This window comes from Pipistrellus hanaki (genome assembly GCF_964339955.1).
Source record: "Pipistrellus hanaki genome assembly, chromosome: 3".
NCBI lineage: Eukaryota > Metazoa > Chordata > Mammalia > Chiroptera > Vespertilionidae > Pipistrellus > Pipistrellus hanaki.
Genome location: NC_140505.1, coordinates 90,759,985 through 90,784,858, shown reverse-complemented (window position 1 = coordinate 90,784,858; position 24,874 = coordinate 90,759,985). Strand labels below are relative to the sequence as shown.

General features: G+C 41.2%; 2 protein-coding genes across 3 annotated transcripts; one reads left to right on the top strand and one right to left on the bottom strand.

Annotated features, from left to right (window-relative positions):
• Positions 1–14,731: 14,731 nt before the first annotated feature.
• Positions 14,732–19,259, bottom strand: VMA22 (vacuolar ATPase assembly factor VMA22). Its single transcript, XM_084879602.1, has 5 exons — positions 19,109–19,259; positions 18,891–18,994; positions 18,721–18,803; positions 17,018–17,149; positions 14,732–16,079 (listed from the first exon to the last, which is right to left on the bottom strand). The coding sequence occupies exons 1-5, from the start codon at positions 19,217–19,219 to the stop codon at positions 15,967–15,969; spliced, it is 543 nt and encodes a 180-aa protein (XP_084735728.1). The 5' UTR covers positions 19,220–19,259; the 3' UTR covers positions 14,732–15,966.
• A 100-nt stretch (positions 19,260–19,359) lies between these two features.
• IMP4 (IMP U3 small nucleolar ribonucleoprotein 4) lies at positions 19,360–23,817 on the top strand. Of its 2 annotated transcripts, none has more exons than XM_084879599.1 (9): positions 19,360–19,986; positions 20,120–20,228; positions 21,843–21,926; positions 22,618–22,727; positions 22,805–22,937; positions 23,024–23,178; positions 23,261–23,355; positions 23,476–23,549; positions 23,631–23,817. In XM_084879599.1, the coding sequence occupies exons 1-9, from the start codon at positions 19,984–19,986 to the stop codon at positions 23,741–23,743; spliced, it is 876 nt and encodes a 291-aa protein (XP_084735725.1). In that variant the 5' UTR covers positions 19,360–19,983; the 3' UTR covers positions 23,744–23,817. The 2 variants fall into 2 exon arrangements, with proteins under 2 accessions (XP_084735725.1, XP_084735726.1); XM_084879600.1 differs by having other exon boundaries at positions 19,825–19,986; positions 23,126–23,178.
• Positions 23,818–24,874: the final 1,057 nt, after the last annotated feature.

Here is a 24,874-nt window from a genome sequence, read left to right as displayed (position 1 = left end):
AAGTGAATCAAACACCAAGAATTCACAATGATAGACTAGGGAAATAATTAGGAATGCGCTTGAAACACTAAATCTACATGTTCATAGAGCCTTAATATCTGTAGGGCAGTGTTTTATCACTCGGAAATCGTGTTCAAATAGCTGAGAACTGAGTTGGATATTGGTTACATTGATAATTTAGTCTCTATGAGTTGGTGTTTTGGGGAGAAAGTTGGTTAAACACTTATATGTTAAAATTCTCAGATCTCAAAATGACAGACCAGGGAAGTGTTTAGGAATGTACAAACAAAGAATACATGTTTGCAGACACTTAATATCTAAAGGGCAGTATTGAAACAATGGGAAATCATATTCTAAGAGCTCAGAACTGAGTTGGATACTAGTTAAATTTAAAATTCTTTCTCAAGGAGTTGGCTTTTTTGTTAAACCCTGCAGAATTCATATTCATAGAGCTCAGATAACTGTCGGAAAGGGTTTAAAACTTTAAAGCTCACAATAATGGACTATGGAAATGTTTAGGAATGTGCTTAAAACACTAGGAATACGCTGAGACCGGTTTGGCTCAGTGGATAGAGTGTCGGTCTGCGGACTGAAAGGTCCCAGGTTTGATTCCGGTCAAGGGCATGTACATTGGTTGCGGGCACATCCCCGGCAGGGGGCGTGCAGGAGGCAGCTGGTCGATGTTTCTCTCTCATCGATGTTTCTAGCTCTCTATCTCTCTTCCCTTCCTCTCTGTAAAAAAATCAATAAAATATATTTGAAAAAAAAAAAAAACACTTGGTATACATGTTCACAGATACCTAATATCTCTAGGGCAGTGTTTAATCACTGAGAAATCGTATTCAAAGAGCTGAGAACTGACTGACTCTGGTTATATTTATAATTCAATCTCAAGTTGGCGTTTTGGGAAGATAGTTGGTTAAACAGTTAAAAATCCATTTTTTAAAAATAGATTTTATTGGTTTATTACAGAGAGGAAGGGAGAGTTAGAAACATCGATGAGAGAGAGTCATCGATCAGCTGCCTCCTGCACACCCCCACTGGGGATGTGCCCGCAACCAAGGTATAATACATGCCCTTGACCGGAATCGAACCCGGGACTCTTCAGTCAGCAGGCCGACGCTCTATCCACTGAGCCAAACCGGTTTCGGCAAAAATCCATTTTTATACGGCTGAGTTACCAGTATGAAAATGTCAAAACTCTCAGATCTCAAAATGACAGTCCACAGAAATGTTTAGGAATGTGTCTGAAACATATGGAATATGTTTTTTAGAACCTTAATATCTCTAGTGTAGTATTGAAATACTGAGAATTTGTATTCAAAGAGCTATGAAAGGTAGGCTAGTGTTTAAAATAGTAGTAATTCAGTTTGGACGGGTAAACCTCGCCATCTTTAGAGGAAGATAGGATCGTGTCAGAGGCCTGAATATCCACAGCCGCAGCGACCACCAAGCATCTGTGACCCCCAGAACGCAGATCCCAGGCGGCGCGAACACCTGCCCTCACAGGATTGCCCCACTGCTCAGCGAAAAGGTCAGATTTCGCGGGGAGAGGGTGGAGAGCGCTCGCGGCGAAAAAAAAAAAACCTGCGCGCACAGAGCGCGCTCGCGGAAGCTGGAGGACAAGGGCGGTGATTACAAGTAGAAGCCCCCGCTGTTGGGCGGTTGTCACCCTTGAAACTGGACGGGGCTCCTAACAGGGGAGATATCTAAAGAGCAACACATTTGGATCCGGCTCGGAGGGATATCGGAGAGTTGCGGGAGATTGCAGTTGCTCGGACCTGCCCCCTACCCCCCTCCGTAGTTCCAGCTTCAGAGAGGACGAGAAAAAAAAAAAAAAAAAAGCTGGAGAGGCTGAGTCTGGAAGTCAACCTAGAAACACTGCCCCCAGAGGCTAATTCACAAATTGACTAAAGTGTAATAAAAACAAAGCAAAACCTGCCTAAAAATCAGGACTGGATCATAACAATAGAGGAAGTGAATGACCTTCATTACTGCAAATTTTAATTAAATTTTTTAAATTTTATTATTATTTATTTTAATTTTTAAATTTTTGTTTTCATTATTTGCAACGTTTACTCAAGAAACTATTTTTTTTTCTTTTTCCTCACTTGATTTTATCTTGATAATTATTACATTGTATATGTAATCAACATTATTACTACTACTATTTTACTTTTTCATCTTATTTTCTTTTGTTTATTTTTATTATTTTTATTTCATTTGATTATATATATATATTTAATTTCAGGATTACTGTTCTACAGTCTTTATCTATCCTTATTTCTCCAACGCTTTATTCAATCTCAACCCTACCTTTATGCCTTCACCCTCTTTCCAATCTTTTGCTTTGATACCCTGTTTATCTTAACCCTTTCCTGCTCTAGATTTCCCCCATTCCTTCTGTCAACCCCCTCCTAAAATTTCACCCTACTTGTATATATCTAATTTCCAAATACCTGCTCCAAACCCATTCACACCTCCCTCGCAGTTGTCCTAAAAACAAAACAAAACAAAAAAAAAAACAGTCTTTCTCTCTAACTCTTTGAAGTTGTATGTTGAATGTTAACTTTACTGAAGTTGTATGCTTTTCTTTTATAAGATTGATTTGCCTATGCTTTTTGTTTGATTGTACGTCTTTGTTAGCTGGGTTCTAGTCACCCTTATTGGCGGTTATTAATATCGCAAACACATTTCTATTCAGTGCCTTGTGTGTTGTACCTGGTTGTGTTGTATTTTGTGCCTTTAAATCAAAGCAGGAGAGAGAGAACTACACAACCAGACATCCTAGATCATGGGGAGACCAAAAAACAGCCCGCATATGAAAGAAAAGCAGGCTTCACCAGAAAAGGAAGTAAACGATATAGAGGCAAGCAACCTACCAGAGCAAGAATTCAGAGTAACGATCTTAAGATGGCTAAAAAGAATGGAAGACAAATTTGACAATATGAGTAAGACCCAAGAGGAAATGAAAAAAAAACCAAGAGGAAATGAAGATGACTCAAGATGAAATGAAAAATGACATCGCTACTATGAAGAACTCAATAGAAAGAATCAAGAGCAGACTAGAAGAAGCAGAGGATCGCATCAGTGAGCTAGAAGAAAAGATGGAAAAAAATACCCAATTAGAGCAGCTTCTAGAAAAAAAAATTAAAAAGCAGGAGGAGAGCCTACGGGAGCTTTGGGACAATGCAAAACAAAACAATATTCAAATAATAGGGGTTCCGGAAGGAAAGAAAACCGAGGTAGACATGGAAAATGTATTTCAAGAAATAATCAGAGAAAATTTTCCTGAGATAGAGAAGAAAAAACCCACACAAATCCAAGATGCTCCCAGAGTCCCAAGCAAAATGGATCCCAGAAGACCGATGCCAAGACATATTATAATTAAATTGGCAAACACCAATGACAAAGTTGGAATCTTAAAAGCAGCCAGAGAGAGACAGAAAGTTACATATAAAGGAACCCCCATCAGACTAACAACTGATTTCTCAACAGAAACTTATCAGGCCAGAAGGGAATGGGATGAAATATACGAAGTCATGCAAAGAAGGGGTCTGAATCCAAGAATACTGTACCCAGCAAGACTATCAATCAAAATTGAAGGGGAAATCAGGAGCTTCACAGACAAAAAAAGACTAAAGGAATTTATCTCCACCAAAGCAGCAATGCAAGAAATGCTAAAGGGTCTACTGGAAAAATAAAGAAATAGGAAGCGAAGAAGGAACACAGGGGTATAGAATAAAAATGGCATCAAATGAGTACCTATCATTAATAACATTAAATGTAAATGGTTTAAATGCTCCAATCAAAAGAAATAGGGTAACAGATTGGATAAGAAAACAAGACCCATACATCTGTTGTCTACAAGAAACCCACCTCAGAAAAAGAGATGCACACAGACTGAGGGTGAAGGGATGGAAAAAGGTTTTCCAGGCAAATGGAAATGAAAAGAAAGCTGGGGTAGCAATACTTATATCTAACAAATTAGATCTCAGAGTGAAGGACATAACAAGAGACAATGAAGACCACTTCATAATACTAAAGGGAGCAATCAAACAAGAAGAAATAACCCTGGTAAATATATATGCACCCAATACGGGAGCACCCAAATACATAAAAAAAACTGCTGGAGGACATTAAGGGAGAGATTAACAGCAATACAATCATAGTAGGAGATTTTAATACCCACTGTCACCCTTCAACAAATCATCTAAACAAAAAATGAGCAAAGAAATATCAATCCTAAATGATTCACTAGACCAGATGGAATTAATTGACATCTTCAGAACATTCCACCCCAAAGCCACAGAATATACATTCTTCTCAAATGCACATGGGACATTCTCAAAGATAGACCACATTTTGGGACATAGGCAAAGTCTCTTCAAATTAAAGAAGATAGAAATCATATCAAGCATCTTCTCAGACCATAATGGCATAAAACTGGAAATGAACTATAATAAAAATAATCCAAAGAAATCAAACACATGGAGACTAAACAGCACGCTATTAAACAAGGACTGGCTTACCAGAGAAATCAAGGAAGAAATTAAAAACATCCTGGAAACAAATGACAATGAAAACACAACAATCCAAAATCTATGGGACACAGGAAAAGCAGTTTTGAGAGGGAAGTTCATATCCTTACAAGCCTATTGCAAAAAAATAGAAAAAAGGCTAACAAGTGATCTAACTCTACAACTCAAAGAGTTAGAACAAGAGCAACAAGAAAAGCCCAGTGTAAGTAGAAGGAAGGAAATAACAAAAATCAGAGCACAGATAAACGACATAGAGACCAAAGAAACAATACATAAGATCAACAAAACCAAGAGCTGGTTCTTTGAAAGGATAAACAAGATAGATGGACCTCTAGCCAGACTAACCAAGAAACAAAGAGAGAGGACCCAAATAAACAAAATCAGAAATGAAAGAGGTGAAATAACAACAGACCCCACCGAAATACAACGGATTGTTACAAAATACTATGAACAACTCTACTCCAACAAACTAAACAACCTGGAGGAAATGGACATATTCCTAGAAAAATATAATCTTTCAAAACTCAGTCAGGAAGAATCGAAAAATCTCAATAAACCAGTGACTTGGGAAGAAATTTAAACAGTCATCAAAAAGCTTCCAGCAAGCAAAAGCCCGGGGCCAGATGGCTTCACAGGAGAGTTTTACCAAACATTCAAGGAAGAACTAAAAACTATCCTCCTCAGACTATTCCAAAAAATCCAGAAGGAAGGAACACTTCCAAATTCCTTCTATGAAGCCAGCATCACCCGAATACCAAAACCAGATAAAGACAACTCAATGAAAGAGAATTACAGGCCAATATCCCTCATGAACATAGATGCCAAAATCCTCAACAAAATTCTAGCAAATCGACTCCAGAAGAACATCACAAAGATCATACACCACGACCAAGTAGGATTTATTCCAGGAATGCAAGGATGGTACAATATCCGCAAATCAATAAACGTGATACATCACATAAACAAATTGAAAGATAAAAATCATATAGTCATATCAATTGATGCAGAAAAAGCATTCGATAAAATCCAACACCCTTTCCTGATAAAAACTCTTAACAAGGTGGGAGTACAAGGATCATACCTCAACATAATAAAAGCTATATATGATAAACCCACAGCCAACATTATACTCAATGGGCAAAAACTAAAACCATTCCCTCTAAGCACAGGAACAAGACAGGGATGCCCACTCTCGCCACTCCTGTTTGACATAGTACTGGAAGTACTAGCCATTGCAATTAGACAAGAGGAGGAAATAAAAGGCATCCAAATAGGAAAAGAAGAAGTAAAGTTATCCTTATTTGCAGATGACATGATATTGTACATAAAAAAACCAAAAGACTCCATTAAAAAACTAATTGACTTAATAAATGAATTTGGCAATGTAGCAGGATACAAAATTAATGCCAAGAAATCCATGGCATTTCTATACACCAACAGTAAAACTGCAGAAACAGAGACTAAAAAAGCAATTCCATTTACCACGGCACCAAAAAAATTAAGATACCTAGGAATAAATTTAACTAAGGAAGTAAAGGACCTATATGCGGAAAAATACACGACACTGAAAAAAAGAGATAGAGGAAGATGTAAGGCACATGTGTCAAACACAAGGCCCGCGGGCCAAATCCAGCACGCCAGGCCTTGCAATGTGGCCCGCACCGCGCTGTCATCACTGCACTCCGCTGTCAGTTTATGACATTGTCAGTTTATGACTGTTCAGTAAACCATTCGGCCCGCGATTTAGGCTGGATTTTAGATTTTGGCCCCTTCTCTGATTGAGTTCGACACCCCTAATGTAAGAAGATGGAAGAACATACCATGTTCATGGATTGGTAGGATCAACATCATCAAAATGTCCATACTTCCTAAAGGAATCTATAGGTTCAATGCACTCCCCATTAAAATACCAACGACATATTTCACTGATCTAGAAAGAACTCTCCAAAAGTTCATTTGGAACAATAAAAGACCCCGAATAGCCACAGCAATCCTGAGAAAGAAGAGTAAAGTAGGAGGGATCTCAATACCAGACTTCAAACTATATTACAAAGCCACTGTTCTATAAACAGCCTGGTTCTGGCACAAGAACAGACATATAGATCAATGGAATTGAATCGAGAACCCAGATATCAACACAAATCACTATGCTCAATTAATATTTGACAAAGGATGCACGAATATACAATGGAGTCAAGACAGTTTCTTCAATAAATGGTGTTGGGAAAATTGGACAGACACATGCAAAAGAATGAAACTATTAATAGATCACCAACTTACACCATTCACAAAAATAAACTCAAAATGGATACAGGACTTAAACATCAGACGGGAAACCATAAAAATACTAGAAGCATCCACAGGCAACAAAATCTCAGATGTATGCCAAAAGAACTTCTTCACTGATACTACCCCTAGGGCAATGGAAGCTAAAGAGAAAATAAACAAATGGGACTACATCAAAATAAAAAGCTTTTTTACAGCAAAAGAAACCATCAACAAAACAACAAGAAAGCCCACAGTGTGGGAGAACATATTTGCAAATGATACCACTGATAAAGGTTTAATCTCCAACATCTACAAACAGCTTATACAACTAAATAAAAGGAAGATAAATAATCCAATTAAAAAATGGGCAATGGACCTAAATAGAACATTTTCAAAAGAAGACAGAAGGAAGGCCAAAAGGCACATGAAAACATGCTCAGTCACCAATTGTCGGAGAGATGCAAATCAAAACAACAATGCGGTATCATCTCACACCTGTCAGAATGGCCAACCTCAACAAATCAACAAACAACAAGTGTTGGCGAGGTTGCAGAGAAAAAGGAACCCTCGTGCATTGCTGGTGGGAATGCAGACTGGTGCAACCACTGTGGAGAACAGTGTGGAGTTTCCTCAAAAAACTGAAAATGGAACTCCCATTTGACCCAGTAATCCCACTTCTAGGAATATATCCCAAGAAACTAGAAACACCAATCAGAAAGGATATATGCACCCCTATGTTTATAGCAGCACAATCTACAATAGCCAGAATTTGGAAACAGCCTAAGTGTCCATCAGCAGATGATTGGATTCAAAAACTATGGTACATCTACACAATGGAATACTATGCTGCCATAAAAAAGAAGGAATTCTCATCATTTGCAGCAACCTGGAGGAATTGGAGAACATCATGCTGAGTGAAATAAGCCAATCAATGAAAAAGAAATACCACATGACCTCACTCATTTGTGGATAATAAAGAGCATTATAAACTGATGAACCAAAAGATAGATATAGAGACAGTATATCAACAAGTAGAGTGTCAAATTACAGCGGGGAGGGGAGGAAGATCTGGGAGAGATAATATTGTAGATCAACCGAAGGACTTTTATACATGCATATAAGTACAACCAATGGACACAAAACTCTGGGGAGGGAGGGGATGTGTGGGAGGGAGGGAGGGGGGCAAAAAAAAATCAATAAAATATATTTAAAAAAATAAATAAATAAATTTAAATAAATAAATAAATAAATAAATAAATAAATAAAATAAAATAAAAAATAGTAGTAATTCACATTTAAAGAGCTGCTATATATGTAAAAAAGCTGTTTAAACACTTGGAATTCCAAAGAAGTTGCCTGAAACACTGGACAAAAGTGAATCAAACACTGAGAATTCACAATGATAGACTAGGAAATACTTACGAATGTGCTTGAAACACTGGGTCTACATATTCATAAAGCCTTAATATTTGTAGGGCAGTGTTTAATAATTGGGAATTGGTGTTCAAAGAGCTGAGATTGACTTGGATACTGGTTACATGGATAATTCAGTCTCTATGAGTTGGTGTTTTGGAAGAAATTAGGTTAATCACTTAAAAGTTCCTTTTCATAGGGGTCAGATATCTATATGAATATCTTTAAAACACTCAAACTTCAAAATGACAGACCAGGGAAATATTTAGGAATATGCTTCAAATAGCTGAGAAGTATGTTGGATAGTGTTTAAATTTATAATTCTGTCTCAAATAAATTGGCGTTTTTGGAATTTGGTTAAACACTGCAAATATACTTTCATAAGGCTCAGATACCTGTATGAAAATATTTAAAACTCTCAGCTTTCAAAATGACAGACCTGGGAAATGTTTAGGAATGTGCTTGAAACACAAGGAATACATGTTTGTAGAAACTTAATACCTTAAGTTTGTTGAAACAATGGGAAATCATATTCAAAGAATTGAGAACTGAGTTGGATACTGGTTAAATTTATAATGCTGTCTGAATGAGTTGGCATTTTTGGAAAAAAGTTGGTTAAACCTTGCAGAATTCATGTTCATAGAGCTCAGATAACTGTAGGAAATTGTTTAAAACTCTAAAACTCACAATAATAGACCATGGAAATGTTTACAAATGTGATTAAAACACTAGTAATACATGTTCACCAAAACTTTAGGGCAGTGTTTAATCACTGGGAAATCGTGGTCAAAGAGCTGAGAACTAAGTTGGATACTGGTTACATTTATAATTCAGTCTCAATGAGTTGGTGTTTTAGAGAGAAAGTTGGTTAAACATTTAAAAATTAATTTTTATAGCGGTCAGATACCTGTGTGAAAATGTTGAAAACAATCAGATCTCAAAATGGCAGATCACGGAAAAGTTTAGGAATGTGTTTGAAACACTTGAAATACTTTTGTAGAACCTTAATATCTCTAGTGCAGTGTTGAAATACTGAGAATTTGTATTCAAAGAGCTGTGAAAGGTAGGATAATGTTTAAAATAGTAATAATATATGTAAAAATGCTGTTTAAAGACTCGGAATTCCAAAGGTGCTTGAAACACTGGACAAAAGTGAATTAAACACTGAGAATTCACAATGATAGACTAGGGAAATATTTAGGAATGTGCTTGAAACACCTGGAATACATGTTCATGGAGCCTTAATATCTGTAGGGCAGTGTTTCATCACTGGGAAATCGTGTTCAAAGAGCTGAGAACTGACTTGAATACTAGTTACATTGATAATATAGTCTTAATAAGTTAGTATTTTTGGAAGTTGATTAAATACTTCAAATATATTTTTATAAGGCTCAGATACCTGTACAAAAATATCTAAAACTCTCAGCTCTCAAAATGAGACCAGAGAAATGTTTAGGAATGTGATTGAAACACTAAGAATCCATATTAAGAGAGCATTAATACCTGTAGGGCAGTGTTTAATCACAGAGAATGTGTTCAAAGTGCTGTGTACTGAGTAGTATAGTGTTTACATTTTATCTCATTGAGTTGGTGTTTTTGCAAGAAAGTTGTTTAAATACTTAAGAATTCATGTTCATAGATGTCAGATACCTGTATGAAAATGCTTAAAACTTTCAGGTCTCAAAATGAAAAGACCAGAGAAATGTTTAGAACTGTGGTAATACTAGAACACATGGTTGTAGAACCTTAATATTTATCTGACAGTGTGTAATCATTGGGGAATCATGTTCAAAGAGCTGAGAACTGACTTGGATACTGGTTATATTTATAATTCTGTGTCAATGAGTTGGCATTTTAGATAGAAAGTTGGTTAAACATTCAAAAACTCATTTTCATAAGGGTCTGATACCTGTGTGAAAATGTTTAAAACACTCAGATCTCAAAATGACAGACCAAGGAAATGGTTAAAAATGTGCTTGAAACACTAGGAATACATATTCATAGAAACTTAATTTCTTTAGGGAAGTATTTAATCCCTGGAAAATCATGTTCAAAGAGCTGAGAAAACAGTTGGATACTGGTTACATTTTTTTTAAAAATATATTTTATTGATTTTTTAAGGGAGAGAGACAGAGAGCTAGAAACGTCGATGAGAAACATCGACCAGCTGCCTCCTGCACACCCCCCACCAGGGATGTGCCTGCAACCAATGTACATGCCCTTGACCGGAATCGAACCCAGGACCTTTCAGTCAGCAGGCCAATGCTCTATCCACTGAGCCAAACCGGCTTCGGCGGATACTGGTTACATTTATAATTCAGTCTCAATTAATTGGCATTTTGGGAGGAAAGTTGGTTAAAATAGCAGAATTCATGTTAATGGAGCTCATTTAATTGTATGAAAAAAATTTTTTTAATATATTTTATTGCTTTTTTACAGAGAGGAAGAGAGAGGGATAGAGAGTTAGAAACATCAATGAGAGAGAAACATCGATCAGCTGCCTCTTGCACACCCCCCACTGGGGATGTGCCCACAACCAAGGTACATGCATTTGACTGGAATCGAACCCGGGACCTTTCAGTTCACAGGCCGACGCTCTATCCACTGAGCCAAACCGGTTTCGGCTAATTGTATGAAAATTTGAGAATCCAAGATGGTGGCATAGGTAAACACCTAAACTGCTACCTCACACAACAATTTCAAAGTTACAACTAAAAGACAAAATGGACATCATCCAGAACCACAGGAAGGCTGGCAGAGTGGAAATCCTACAACTAGAAGGAAAGAAAAAAGCACTCTGCAACTCACAGAAGCTGAGTTGTAGGAAGGCAGAGGTATGGAGGCACAGGCGCGAGCGAGGGACCTGGCAACTGAGTACACAACTGGCTTTCTCAACCGGGAGAAAGACCAAAGCTCCTGACTGCTCTTAACTCCAGTTCCGGGTGAGACTCTGGGGACCCAGACTCATATGGGGAGAAATTGAACTGTCTGGCAGTGGCGAAACTCGAGGGCGGCTTTCTCTAAGAGGTGCTTGCAGTGATTACCTCGGGACACTTAGAACCAGGAGCCTCTTAGGGCAGGGCTGACGGGAAGCCATCACTGTTTGCTCATCACTGTTTGCTGCCTTGAGATCCTGCCCCAGGAAGCCATTGCTGATTGCCCCACCCTGAGACTCAGCCCCATCCAAGCTGAATGCAGAGGCTTTTGCATATGAATGACCTGGTCCTTTGTATTTTAAACTTACCTAACAAACTGCAATTGAGTCAGTGAGAACCAGAATATCCAAAAGAAGGCCCAAGGCTCTACAAAAGCTTGCATTGCTTCACAGATGAGCTTCATCTGGGTATCTCCAAAACCCAAACAAAGAAGAGGATTCTGCAGATCTCTCTGAAGCTCCTGCTGGGTGGGCTCAGGCAGAGGCTAAATTAGAACCTCTTTGGAGATCCAAGAGCCAGTATACCCAGGGGTCAGAGTAGGACCATCCAGATTTCAACTCCTCAGATCCATAAGGGACATACTCAGGGGGCAGACTCAGTGAGCACCAAAGCCCACTGAAGCAAGTCTTGTCTCATAAGGGTTTTTCCAGCACAGAAGTTCCCCATCGTAGACAGAGCTGATCCTCACAGTCACTTGCCCTAGAGGTCAATTCTCCCCAGTGATACCAACAACAATCAAGCACACAACCCACAAAGGGATGCACCAACAGTGTCCACCTCAGGTAACTGGGGAGACTAAGCGACTGGCCCTATAGGACACCTAGCACACAAAGCCACTATATCAACTCAGGGAAGCAGCCAAAATGTGAAGACAAAGAAACAGGTCACAAATGAAAGGAATGGAGGAAAGCAAATGACTGGATATAGAGTTCAAAACCACGATTATAAAGTTTTTCAAGAATTTTCTAGAAAAGGCTGATAAATTTAGCGAGACCCTTGAGGATATGAAAAAGGACCAACTAGAAATTAAACATACAGTGACTGAAATAAAAAATAATTTACAGAGATCCAAGAGCAGACTAGATGATCGTAAGAATCAAGTCAAAGATTTTAAATACAAAGAAGCAAGAAAACACCCAACCAAAGAAGCAAAAAGAAAAAAGAATCCAAAAACATGAAGATAGTGTAAGGAGCCTCTGGGACAACTTCAAGCATACCAACATCAGAATTATGGAGGGTGCCAGAAGAAGAGAGAGAGCAAGACACTGAAAACCTATTTGAAGAAATAATGACTGAAAATTTCCCCCACCTGGTGAAAGAAATAGACTTACAAGTCCAGGAAGTGCACAGAACCCCAAACAAAAGGACCATACCAAGACACATCATAATTAAATGCCAAGAGCAAAAGACAAAGAGAGGATATTAAAAGCAACAAAAGACCCAAACCAGTTTGGCTCAGTTGTAGAGCGTCGGTCTGCAGACAGGGGTTCCAGGTTCGATTCTGATCAAGGGCATGTACGTTGGTTGCGGGCACATCCCCAGTGGGGGGTGTGCAAGAGGCAGCTGGTCGATGTTTCTCTCTCATGGACGTTTCTGGCTCTCTATCTCTCTCCCTTCCTCTCTGTAAAAAAAATCAATAAAATATATTAAAAGCAGCAAAAGAAAAACAGTTAGTTACCTACAAGGGAGCACCCATACGAATGTCAACTGAATTCTCAACAGAAACTATGCAGGCCAGATGGGAGTGACAAGAAATATTCAAAGTGATGAATAGCAAGAATATACAATACAACCAAGATTACTCTACCCAGCAATGCTATCATTCAGAATTTTCATAAGATCAGATAAAGAGCTTTACAGAGAAGAAAAAGCTAAAGGAGGTTATCACCACCAAACCAATATTATATGAAGTGCTGAAAGGTATTCTTTAAGAAGAGGAAATAGGTAAAGATAAAAATTATGAACAACAAATACATACCTATCAAGTGAAATTAAAAATCAAGTGAATAAAAAATCTGATAAACAGAATAATCTGGTGAATATAATAAATCAGGAGCATAGAAAGGGAGTGGAATGACAATCCTCAGGGGGAAAGGGATATGGGGGGTACAAGAAGAGACTGGACAAAAATCATATACCTATGAATGAGGACAGTCAGGGGGATAAGGACATGGGATGGGTGGGAACTGGGTTGAGGGGAGTTAAGGAGTGGGGGAGAAATATGGAACAACTGTAACAATCTGAACAATAAAGTTTAATTTAAAAAACAAAGAATCTCTGACCATAATGCTATAAAACTTGAAATCATTCACAAGAAGGAAACTGAAAAACAAAGATATGGAGACTAAATTACATATCACTAAACAATTAATGGCTTAACAATAGATCAAGGAAAAAAATCAAAAGATACCTTGAAACAAATGAAATGAGAACACAACAACCCAAAATCTGTGGGTCATAGGGGAAACAGTCCTAAAAGAGAAATTCATAGCATTACAGGCCAATCTCAAGAAACAAGAAAAAGTGCAAATAAACAATTTAACTTTACACTTAAAGGAACCTGGGGAGAAAAAAATAGCCCAGAGTAGAAGGAAGAAAATAATAAATATCAGAGTAGAAATGAAATAGCAGTAAGATCAATGAAAGCAAGAGCTGGTTCTTTAAAAGATAAACAAGATTGCCGAAACCGGTTTGGCTCAGTGGATAAGAGTGTCAGCCTGGGGACTGAGAGGTCCCAGGTTCGATTCCGGTCAAGGGCATGTACCTTGGTTGTGGGCACATCCCCAGTAGAGGGTGTGCAAGAGGCAGCTGATCAACTATTCTCTCTCATCTATGTTTCTAACTCTCTATCCCTCTCTCTTCCTCTCTGTAAAAAATCAATAAAACATATATATATATTTAAAAAAAAAAAAGATATACAAGATTGACAAACCTTTAACAAGACTCATCAAGGAAAAAATAGAGAAGACTCAAATAAATAAAATCAGAAATGAAAGTAACAATTGACACCACAGAAATACAAAGAATTCTAAAAACATACCAACAAATTGGAAATCTGAAAGATATGGATAGATTTCTAGAAACATATAATTTTCCAAAACTAAATCAGGAAGAACCAGGGAATGTGATTAGATCACTATTAGTGAAATTGAAGCTGTGGTTGGGGTGGGGGGTTAAAGGGATTGAGAAAAAAAAAAAAAAGAACTTATGGACAGGGATAACAGTGTGGTGATTACAGAAGGGAGGGGGAGGATAAATGGTGATGAAATATAAATGAAAAAATAAAATGTAAAACAAAACAGACTAAAAAACACAAGTTAGATGATGGTTACTATAGCTTTCACCTTAATTATTCATTAAGCTTTTCAATTATTCTGTGTGGCTCTATAATGTAATGTGCTTTATTTTACAATAAAGGTATTTAAAAAAAAATCACCATACAGTTAAAAGACAAACTAGGAAAATCACTCATATTGTGACCAAATGACCAATTTTCCCCAAGCATAAAAATTAGCTCCTTTGAAACTGCTAAAAATATCAACAACCCAGTAGGAAAATGAAATAAAGACAGAGTTCCCAGAACAGCAAATATAATTGGCCTTTTAACAAATTACAAAAGGTTCTGTTGTGGGCGACCTGCGAATGACGACTACCAGTCAGCCAAATTGAAATTTAGGAAGCCTTATTACGAACTCGAGTCCGGGCTCACATCTCAACTGACACAGCAGCGAGCAATGAGAGCCCCGACCCAGTCTGAGCATGCTACTTTTATCCCCATCTTAGGGATGCCTGGCAGATTATGATTGGCTAAAAGTTTTAACAAAAAAAGGTCAGTTATAAGTTATAGAAAAATTCCACTAGTACAGTAACATTTAAAGTTTATACAACACCTTGGGTGGGGGTTTATTTTCAGCTTAAGCAGTCTCTGTTTGACCTGGTTTGGTCTGTTTGTTCTGCCTTGCGGCTACTGGAAACAGGATGTGCCTGCCTGGGGGTTGAGCCTTGCAACAGAACTATTTTATGACTAACAGTTATGCTAAAGCATATATCATGCTACATTCTTTGTTGTGGGTCTGGTTGCTCGTTCCTTCCCTGGCCTGGAGCCCTGCCACGACAGGGTCTTGCTGGCCATCTGGAGCCCTGACTCAACCTGGTCTTGATGGCCACAACAGTTCAGCCTCACTACTGAAAAGATAGAAGGTAGGTTTTTCAAAACCTAAAAGGTCTCTTCTTATAGTTCATTTGAAAATCTAGGTTAGAGGTTTTTTTTTACTTTTTGGCTTAAAATCTGCCAAGGGCTGCCCATGTATGCAGGTAGTTGTGTTTGTTATCAATGTGAAATTATTCTCCCGATCTGCTAGCCATGTATATTTTTTCCTTTTCATCAAAATCAGTTTTGAGGATCTAGTGAAACTGAAGCATCTATTTCTGCCACTAGCTGTGCACTACTTATCCTGCAGTGATTTATGCATGAGATTGCTCTGTTGCTCCCTAATATAAACTAACCTATCAGCTTTGACCCTCCCCATTTGAGTGTGTCCTAGAACAAGGACAGGAAGTGGTTTCATAGTAGTGACTTTGAACATTACTCAGTTTGCCTCTTTAAACTTTCACATTTAACAAAGTTGGAAACAGCAGACTGGAGAAATTTTAAGGTGTGTTTGTGTGGGGGTTGGTGGGTGGGAATTAGCTGTCTGGGATAGGGTGGTAGTGATAGGGGCCAACCAAGCTGTGAAGGAAGAAGGCCTGAAATAAAGCAACCATATCGAAGAACAACTGAACTCATGGTCTTTTTCTGTGGCCACAGGTTAGGCAGCCCCAAGCCCAAGCTGCTTGAGTTTCTCCTGGAGCCCCCGAAGCTGGCTTTGACCCCAGTTGATTTGGATCTGGAGACTGGCCATATCTACAGCCAGCTGCAGGCCTAGAGGAAGGGGAGAAATTGTCACCAAGTGAGATACATGACTTAAGAGATCTGGACATTCCCAGGGAATGGAAAGGCGCTAGGCCTCTATTATTCCTAAAACATTCCAGGCACACCCTTGCAATGGCTGCTCCAAACCTCACTGGACCCACACCCTCACTTTCTTCAGTTCTTTGCTAAAATGTCAACCTCCTCAAAAGACTTTTTTGAATACCTTCTATCACACAACAGGAACTAATAATCCACAGATCATTACACACTGTCTCATACTCTTATTTTCTTCCTTCTTTTCTCCATTACCACAGTCCCTCACTGCTCTCAACCTCCTTCCATCTGTTTTCTCTGCCTCCAACAGTATTCCAAACCCTGGATCCACCTTTAGGTGGCTTTTGCTTGATGCCTCTGCTGGAATGGGTATAGCCCTTAAATTACTGGCCTAGAGCCCTCTAACCACAGCTCCTGGCTCTGTCTGCTGCACCAACTCTAGTCCACTGGCCTCTTCTCTGCAATGCCCCATGCAATACTGCCTTTTCGCCCTGGCGGACCCCTCTGCCTAGAACACTGTTCCCCCAGATAACCTTCAAAAAACAGCTCCCCCAGCCCATTCCTGTCCCAATTCATCTACCACACCCTATCTTATTTTTGCATAACAATTCTCACTACTTACTTATTTGCAGGTTGTCTTTCTCCCCTCAATAGTATAATGTTCTATTAGGAATATTTGTCCTTTCATTTCCTGCTATATCCCCAGCACCAATCATGAGCCCAGAACACTGCCAAGATGCTGTAAATGCTTTCAGAAAAAAAACAGCAGGCATGCAACAAAAGTAAGCAATGAAGAAAACCTACAAAACCCTTTGTATACTAATCCCAGCTCTGGCATTAGAGGGTCCGATTTTGGCTTAGAGCCACATAGTCAACTGGCAGGGTTCACTCACCCTCCTGGAAGCTGGCTTGGGCCTGCCGTAGACTATGTGGAACCAGGATTCCAAACCAGTTCAGAGGGTTTGGAGAGGCTGAGAAGGGCTCGGGCTCTGGAATCCTAGTAAGGCCCTTGCGCCTTCGCAGAGCTGGAGAAAGAAAGGGTAGAAGTGGGAGTCTTATTACCTGGCCCTTACCTTCTGGGTGACAATGTTGAACTCTGAGCTCATGATCCTGGAAAATAATGATGGCTGCAAAATCTTCCCAACCTTTTAAGAGCCAAAAAACAGCCTACCACAAAAAAGCACCGTTCCCCACTTGTGATTCAAATGTGAGACTGTACATTAATTTCTCAAGACTCTCATAAAATCAACCCTTGTTTAGACAAAGTCATACACTGACTGCTTTCAGCTATCCATTGTCTACACCAGTGGTTGGCAAACTGCGGCTTGCGAGCCACATGTGGCTCTTTGACCCCTTGAGTATGGCTCTTCCACAATATACCACATGCAGGCTTACACATACAATGTGATTGAAACATCATGGCCCATGCACAGAAGTCAGTTTTCGGCTCTCAAAAGAAATTTCAATCGTTATACTGTTGATATTTAACTAATGAGTTTGCCAACCACTGATCTACACTATCATGAAAGTGCAAACAGGGAACCCAGAAGGCTGATGGACCTTGAGCTTTGGCAAGGGCTAAAAGCTATGCACCAATTGTTCTGTAGAGACAATAGTGGGTTGTTATGCCCAAGTGTCATAAACCCCAAAGACTACCAGGGAACCGAATCCGAAGCAATTGCAGAAAGCCTGTATTTATTTCGGACTAGCCCCAGCTCAGTCCCACTTACACCAACTAGGGCATGGTGAGAAAGAGGAAGAACTTAACATATCAATGGGTTTTATAGGGAGGGTGTGCTGCTACCTTGGCTGACCTGATTGGTTGGGTTAGGCCTAGGGTCCCTTTACCGGGAGCTGGACCCGCCCCACCCTGCCCTCTCACCCCGCCCTGCCCTCTCACCCCCGCCTGCTCGCCCGGCCTGCCCTCTTACCCAGCCCTGCCCCCTCACCCCGCCCTGCCCTCTCAGGGTCAAACAATTTCCTGACCTAACAGTCTCAAAGTATACCTTTACTAATATTTACTGACCTTTAAAATAGTATGTCTGCTACCAGATTGCCTGCCTGCCTAAAAGCAAAATGTGTATTCTAAAATCGAATAAAAGCTAACAGGGTGTGGGTCCCAGTGAAGCCTTTCTACTAGAGAAGGGTTCTCTGCCTGGCCCCCCATGATTTCCAAATTCATATTTCTTGTCTAGTCTCTTCATTTGTGCACAGCCCTTCACCAGATCCTGAAACCTAGCCATGCAGGTTGTAGCTTTCACAACTGACCTTTCCCATTTTGCCTGAACATGCTGAAAGGTCAGAAAGACCCTCCAACTCCCTGTTCTTTGTCTCATGAATGACTGACTAGCTGAGATTGAAAGTTTGTCCTTCTGAAAAAGATAAACTGAGACTTCCTGTAACTGTAAAATAATCCCAACTGTAAAAGACTTCACCTATTTCTCCCTTTAAAAGTCTAAGACCAAACCTATTCTGCTGAGACATTTTGATCTTCATATTTAGGATGCTCTATTGAAACAACTTGAATAAAATTATCTCCTTAATTGTATTTTGTCTTTGACATCGGGAAAGGTCCCTGACGGGAAGGAGGGCTCACCTGCCTCACAGGGTCCCACCTCCTCTGGAATCTGGGAGCCAGATCTTACCACACGAAACTTCTGGAGTCCATTTTGCGCCTCGCTAAATAAAGAGAAGAGAAGATGGATCTTTGACAGCTCCACTCTGGACATTCCCCACCAACCCGATTCAGCATGCAAGGCTCCTCACTTGGTGCAGACGCAGACTTGGGGCTCCATGCGGGAGGCATATTGCAGGGGACCTACCGACTTAGCACCCATGGCATAGCGAGCTTTGGAGAGCGAAAGCCAGCCCTGTGAGAAAAGAGAGGATCAGTAAAACTCGGTTTGCCTAGAAGTGAACGCCCGCCCGCCCCCCCACCTTTCCACCCCCCAACTCCACCCCCACCCCCCACCCCAGGCTTCCACCTCCTCCACCCGGGCGTTCAGCGCCGCCCGCTTTGACTCCAGCTCTTCCAGGTCCCAGAGCAGCTGCAAGACCAGAGAGTCTAGTTCCGCCCGCAAATCGGCTGCCGCCATGGCCCAAAGCACTCTAATCTGGAGCCAGCCTCCTTCCAGGTCGCCCAATCACCGCTCATCGGGCCGATAGTGTAGCCAATGAACGTTGGAGATCGCCGTCGCTTTGGGGCCCCGAGTTCACGTAGTGGAAGCTGCAGTGGAAGCCAGCGTCCGCAGAGCAGCAGCATTTAGGGACTGAGTAGTCGCTATTTGCACTTAGCATCCGAAGCGGATCAGCCAACCTGAAAGTTGGCGAGAACTGTGGGGTTCCGAGTCGCTTCGGGAAGCGGCTGCATTTTAAAAGTGGCGAAGGAAGGAGGCGTAGCAACCATTTTAAGGGAGAAACGGCTTTAGATTTAATTCCAAAAGGAGCTGTTAAGCGATCTTGCAGCCTACGGTTGTGCTGGTTTTACAGCTGCTGCACTATTTCAAGCCGCCAATGGCATGACTAGCGTTACATAATCTTCAATTTAGGCATGCTACATAGCCACGACAAATGGTGAAGCCAAGGGCAGACATCTTTATTAATGGCATCCCCAGGCCGCCTAACAACATCTTAACATTTCCTCTGCCTATTGGTTGCTCCAGTGAGCATGCGCTTGTGGGCTGGCCAATCGCCTTGTGATCCCTATCCACGGTTCGCCATCTTAACTTTGGTCAAACTTAACGGCAGCAGCGTTTAGTGAACCTCTAACCACCTTCTTGGTTGAGGGCGGAAACGAGAGCTGCTTAGTGCCCGCAGCTCTAGCAGATTCTTTGAGACGCACGTGGAAGCCACGCTCAAAATGGTATGGATGTTTGAGCTTCTGTTTTGGAGGTTGGGGGTTTGCAGAGGGCTGGGGATAAGGTCTGTGGGCTCGGGATGGGTGGTCTCCCTGGTGCTAGGAGAAAGAGGGGCTAACCCGATACGCTGTTCCCTAGTTGCGCCGTGAGGCGCGCCTTCGCCGCGAGTACCTCTACCGCAAGGCCCGCGAGGAGGCGCAGCGCGCCGCCTCCGAGAGGAAAGAGAAGGTGCGGCGCGCGCTGGAAGGTATGGTCCCCGCTGCTCGGCGGCGTCACCCAGCCTTCAGAGAATCTGCGAGTTTGCATTTTAAAACCCAATGGAAAGACCAACTGACTTAATTAGCATTTTTTTGGTAGTATAGTTGGGCACCTTAAGTATTTACTGGTCACTTTTTTTGTCTGCGGGGTCTTTCTGTTGCTTGCAAATGCTCCTTCGTGTGATGGTATGAAATACTTGTCATTTATGCTACAGTATTGAGATTTTACAGTTTGCCTATTAATTCTGCTTACAGTGTGTCTAGTTCTTCTCAAATTTAAAATTAACCCTATGGTCCTTGTAGAAGTTTCCCACCTCCACTCGCCGTACTAAAGAATATATTGCTATCTTTTAATGGTATTATGAGTCCCTTGCATTTTTAAGCTGTTAATCCGTATATAATTTAATTTTATTTGCGTTGTAAATTAGGGTCTAATTTTGTATTGTTTCCCCCACTTTACATTTGCCATACCAAACTAATGAAGAGTACTCAGTTGTGTTAGTTCTTGTGTTTGTGAAGCTTTGTTTCTTATTTGAAGGTACATCAGCTCAGTATCTGATTATTTTAAATTCACTTTGATGTTCCTAGCTGTTAGATATAATGTGTGTGTATGTTTATGTTAAGCATATTAAACAACTGAACTATCCACCCATCTTAAGAAATGCAAAATGGTCAGTATACATGGGTTGGCAAAAGTAGGTTTACATTTGTTTGTATGGGAGACATTCGGGTTATTATTACAATAGCTTTATTAACTCAAAAAATGTCATGATGCAACTATAAACCTACTTTTGTCCACCCCTGTATTGAAATTCAGGAATATTTTCCACAACTTAGGTAACCACCGCATTGAATATTGTTTAAAAGTAAACTGTTTCCACCGAAACCGGTTTGGCTCGGTGGATAGAGCATTGGCCTGCGGACTGAAAGGTCCCAGGTTCGATTCTAGTCAAGGGCATGTAAAAGTAAACTGTTTCCTTGTTTGTGTATGTGCTTATATGGTACTTGTTTGTATCCGTAAATCATATTGGTTGATTTTTAGTTTTAAAGGTAGTATGTATTCTTTGGCAGTTTTATGTTTTCAACATTGTTTCTAAAATATGTTGAGTATAGTATAGTAGAGATTTTCTTCATTGAGTATCTTCCATGTGCAAGAATTCCACCAGGGCCCACTAAGAAGTGCTGATTCCAGGGGCACAGTCATGATCAGCTCTATGCTTCCAAGGTGGATGTTCCCACAGCTCAGTCCCTATGCCAGGTCAAGCTTTAGTTCACAGAGGGAACTTCTGATATAGAGCATCTTGATTAGCAGCTTTGTTATCAGGGTTTCAGGATTTCTGGTCCACTTTTATATGGAAAGAGTAGTCTAAAAACCTTCAAGCCATGAGACTCAGGGACTGTAGGAAAAAACTGTTTCCTATAACTATTGTTAACAGGTTAGCATGTAGACAGAAATAGTCTCCACCCTCTCACCCCCCAGTATCATCTCTGCTCAGAAAGGAGTAAGAAAGGTATTTTTCCCATCAGGTTTATAAGTCACAGTGTTGTATTAACTGAGACCTTCATATGCATATCTCACTGATCCCTCTGTCTTTCCCCTGCAGAGAACCACCTGATCCCTACGGAGTTACGTAGGGAGGCTTTGGCCTTACATGGTTCCCTGGAGTTTGACGACGCTGGTGGTGAAGGTGACCTTCCCCAACACTCTGGGCCAACTCCTCTTCATGCACTGGGGCCCACTGGCCTCCATATCTTTCCTCAGACACCTTAAGGAAAGGTTCTGCAACTCCTATTCCTGGAACTGTGCCCCTGAGTCCTCATGTTTCTGCACTGATGGCAACTCAGAGGATCTCATCCTGAGTGCTCCCAATTCCATTTAGAGACACATGTGATACCACTCAATTTACTCTATGCTTTGCTTTGGTCCCCCTCACTGGAATGTTAATTCTGCTGGGACAGGACAGTGTCTATTATATTCACTGCCATTTCCCGAGCTCTCAGCACTTCATTGGCACACAGATGTTTTACTCATTGTGTTATTCAACATATATGAAAGGAATCACAAATGTTGTAAATATTTGTTAGGAGAAATAGGAGCCTGTTATCTTTGACCTTATTAGAATCTGTACTTAAGCTAACACAATAGCCACTAGCTCTGTGTGATTAATACAAATTAGATGAGTAAAATTGAAATCAAATTAGAAAATACAGTTCTGCATTAAACTTGTGCTTATAGTCATTAAACTTGGTGCCACCCTATTGCCCAGTGTGGGTGTGGAGCATCCTATCACTGAAGATATTGTCAGATGGTGCAGCTCTGAATGAATTTGGCCACTCCCCAAGATAATCTCATGTTCTTGCCCCTCCTGCATCTGACAGGTGTGACCAATCATGTGGATGATGAATATCGATGGGCAGGGGTTGAGGATCCCAAGGTCATGATCACTACTTCCCGAGATCCTAGTTCACGCCTCAAGATGTTTGCAAAGGTATCAACAGAAGCAGGGAATGGAAGATGCTCAGGTACCTGTGGCCTGAGTCCTAACTAGTGTATGTGCACGTGCAGGAGCTGAAGTTGGTGTTTCCTGGTGCCCAGCGCATGAACCGTGGCCGACATGAGGTGGGGGCACTGGTGCGAGCCTGCAAAGTTAATGGTGTCACTGACCTGCTAGTTATCCATGAGCATCGAGGCACACCTGGTAAGGCTGGTGGGAGTGAGCAGGGTGTTTGCCGGGTTGGCCATCTAAGAGCAGACAGTCCCTGACAGCCTATATGGCCCCATCAGTGGGGTTGATTGTCAGCCACCTGCCCTTTGGCCCTACTGCTTACTTCACACTATGCAATGTGCTTATGCGGCATGACATCCCCGACCTGGGCACCGTGTCAGAGGCTAAACCTCACCTCATCATTCATGGCTTCTCCTCCCGTCTGGGCAAGCGGGTGAGTCTGGGGTCATGGGACTAGGGCTGGGGGCAGGCAGTGCCAGGTTGGGCATTCCCCAATCTTCTGCCCTCTGACCCAGGTCTCTGACATACTTCGTTACCTGTTCCCTGTGCCCAAAGAAGATAGTCATCGGGTCATCACCTTTGCAAACCAGAATGACTACATCTCCTTCCGGTGTGTCCATGGGCTGAACTCTGGGATTATATGCTGACCTTTGTGTCCCTGTACTATTGGTGGTTGACCTATAGCTGCTCCTACCTCCTCTCACTCCTGCCCTGCCTCCCTTTGCCCCAGACACCATGTGTACAGGAAGACCAACCACCACAATGTGGAGCTGACTGAGGTTGGCCCTCGCTTTGAGCTCAAGTGTGAGTTTGGACTTTATCTCAGGTCTGGTGGTGGGAAATGCTGGCTATATAATTGATAATGTCTCTGTTCTCTTCCACCAGTGTACATGATTCGCCTTGGCACGCTGGAACAGGAGGCCACAGCAGATGTGGAGTGGCGTTGGCATCCTTACACCAACACTGCACACAAGAGGGTCTTTCTAAGTGCTGAGTGATCCCATTCTGTTGTCAGGATAGGCTTGGACCTAGGAGGTGGGGGCAGTCAGAATAAAGTCTGTGTGCCACACCACCCTATTTGCCTCTGTTTGGTTTGGACAGGCACGATATCAGGGTAAGTGTGAAGGATGATGTCCATAGGGTCTTCTTAGCTGGGGACCTGACAGCTTGGGGGTATTCTCAGGCCTGGTGTTGACATTGTGTCTAGGACAAAGCAGATTCAGCATGTTGGCTTCTTCTTGAGTCATTAGGATGATTTGGCATTGCCCCTGGGAAAGTTGGGGCTGCTGTTACTCAGGAGCTCATCATCTGGGAGGAAGGTGGGCATGGGTAGCAGGGCCTGACACATTTGCTCCAAGCAAGCATGAGATTCAGGGAACTGACAGAGGATGGGACCTAGTCAATGCTTCCCAGGATTCCTCTGCCTGCGTCAGCACACAGGTATACTTTTCCATTTCACTGTGGAAAAGTATACCTGTATATTAGGTGGCTCCAAGAATTAGGTGGCTCCAAGAATTAGGTGGCTGCCCTTACTGACTTGGAGTGTGGTCCCAGTGAGTGTTTTCCCCAGCAAATACTTAGAAACTGGTATTTTGTTTTTTAATAACATGAGCACAGAAGTTTCACTTATAGCAGGGCCTGGTACTGGAAGCTAGCTGTTGCCAGGAACAGGCAGAAATAAGCACGATACAAGCCATTTATTATTCACTTATGGCCTCCATTGTGTTAAAAGAACCATTTGAGTATTTCATTCAAGTTCCTCAGAGAATCCAATGCATCAGGCTCACACGCAGTGGTGAATTTCATGAAAGACACTTGTTTCCATTTTGCTTATTGGCTGTGTTTAGCCACTGGAGTCAGATGGTATTTAATGTGGTGACACCTGAAATGAGCCTACTGTGCTGGTGGGAACCTGTGGGTAAAGGCTTGGCAGATGGCAGTCTGATAGGATTTTATTTTTTAATTTTAGTTTAATTTTTTTTAATTTATTGGTTCACAAAACCATAAGGTTTCAAATGTACAAAACATCTGCATCCTGCATTGACTGCCTGTTGCACCAAAGTCTCTTTTTGTCCCCATTCTCCCCTTTGTCCATCTTTTCCTTCCCCACTCTTTCTGGCTACACTGTT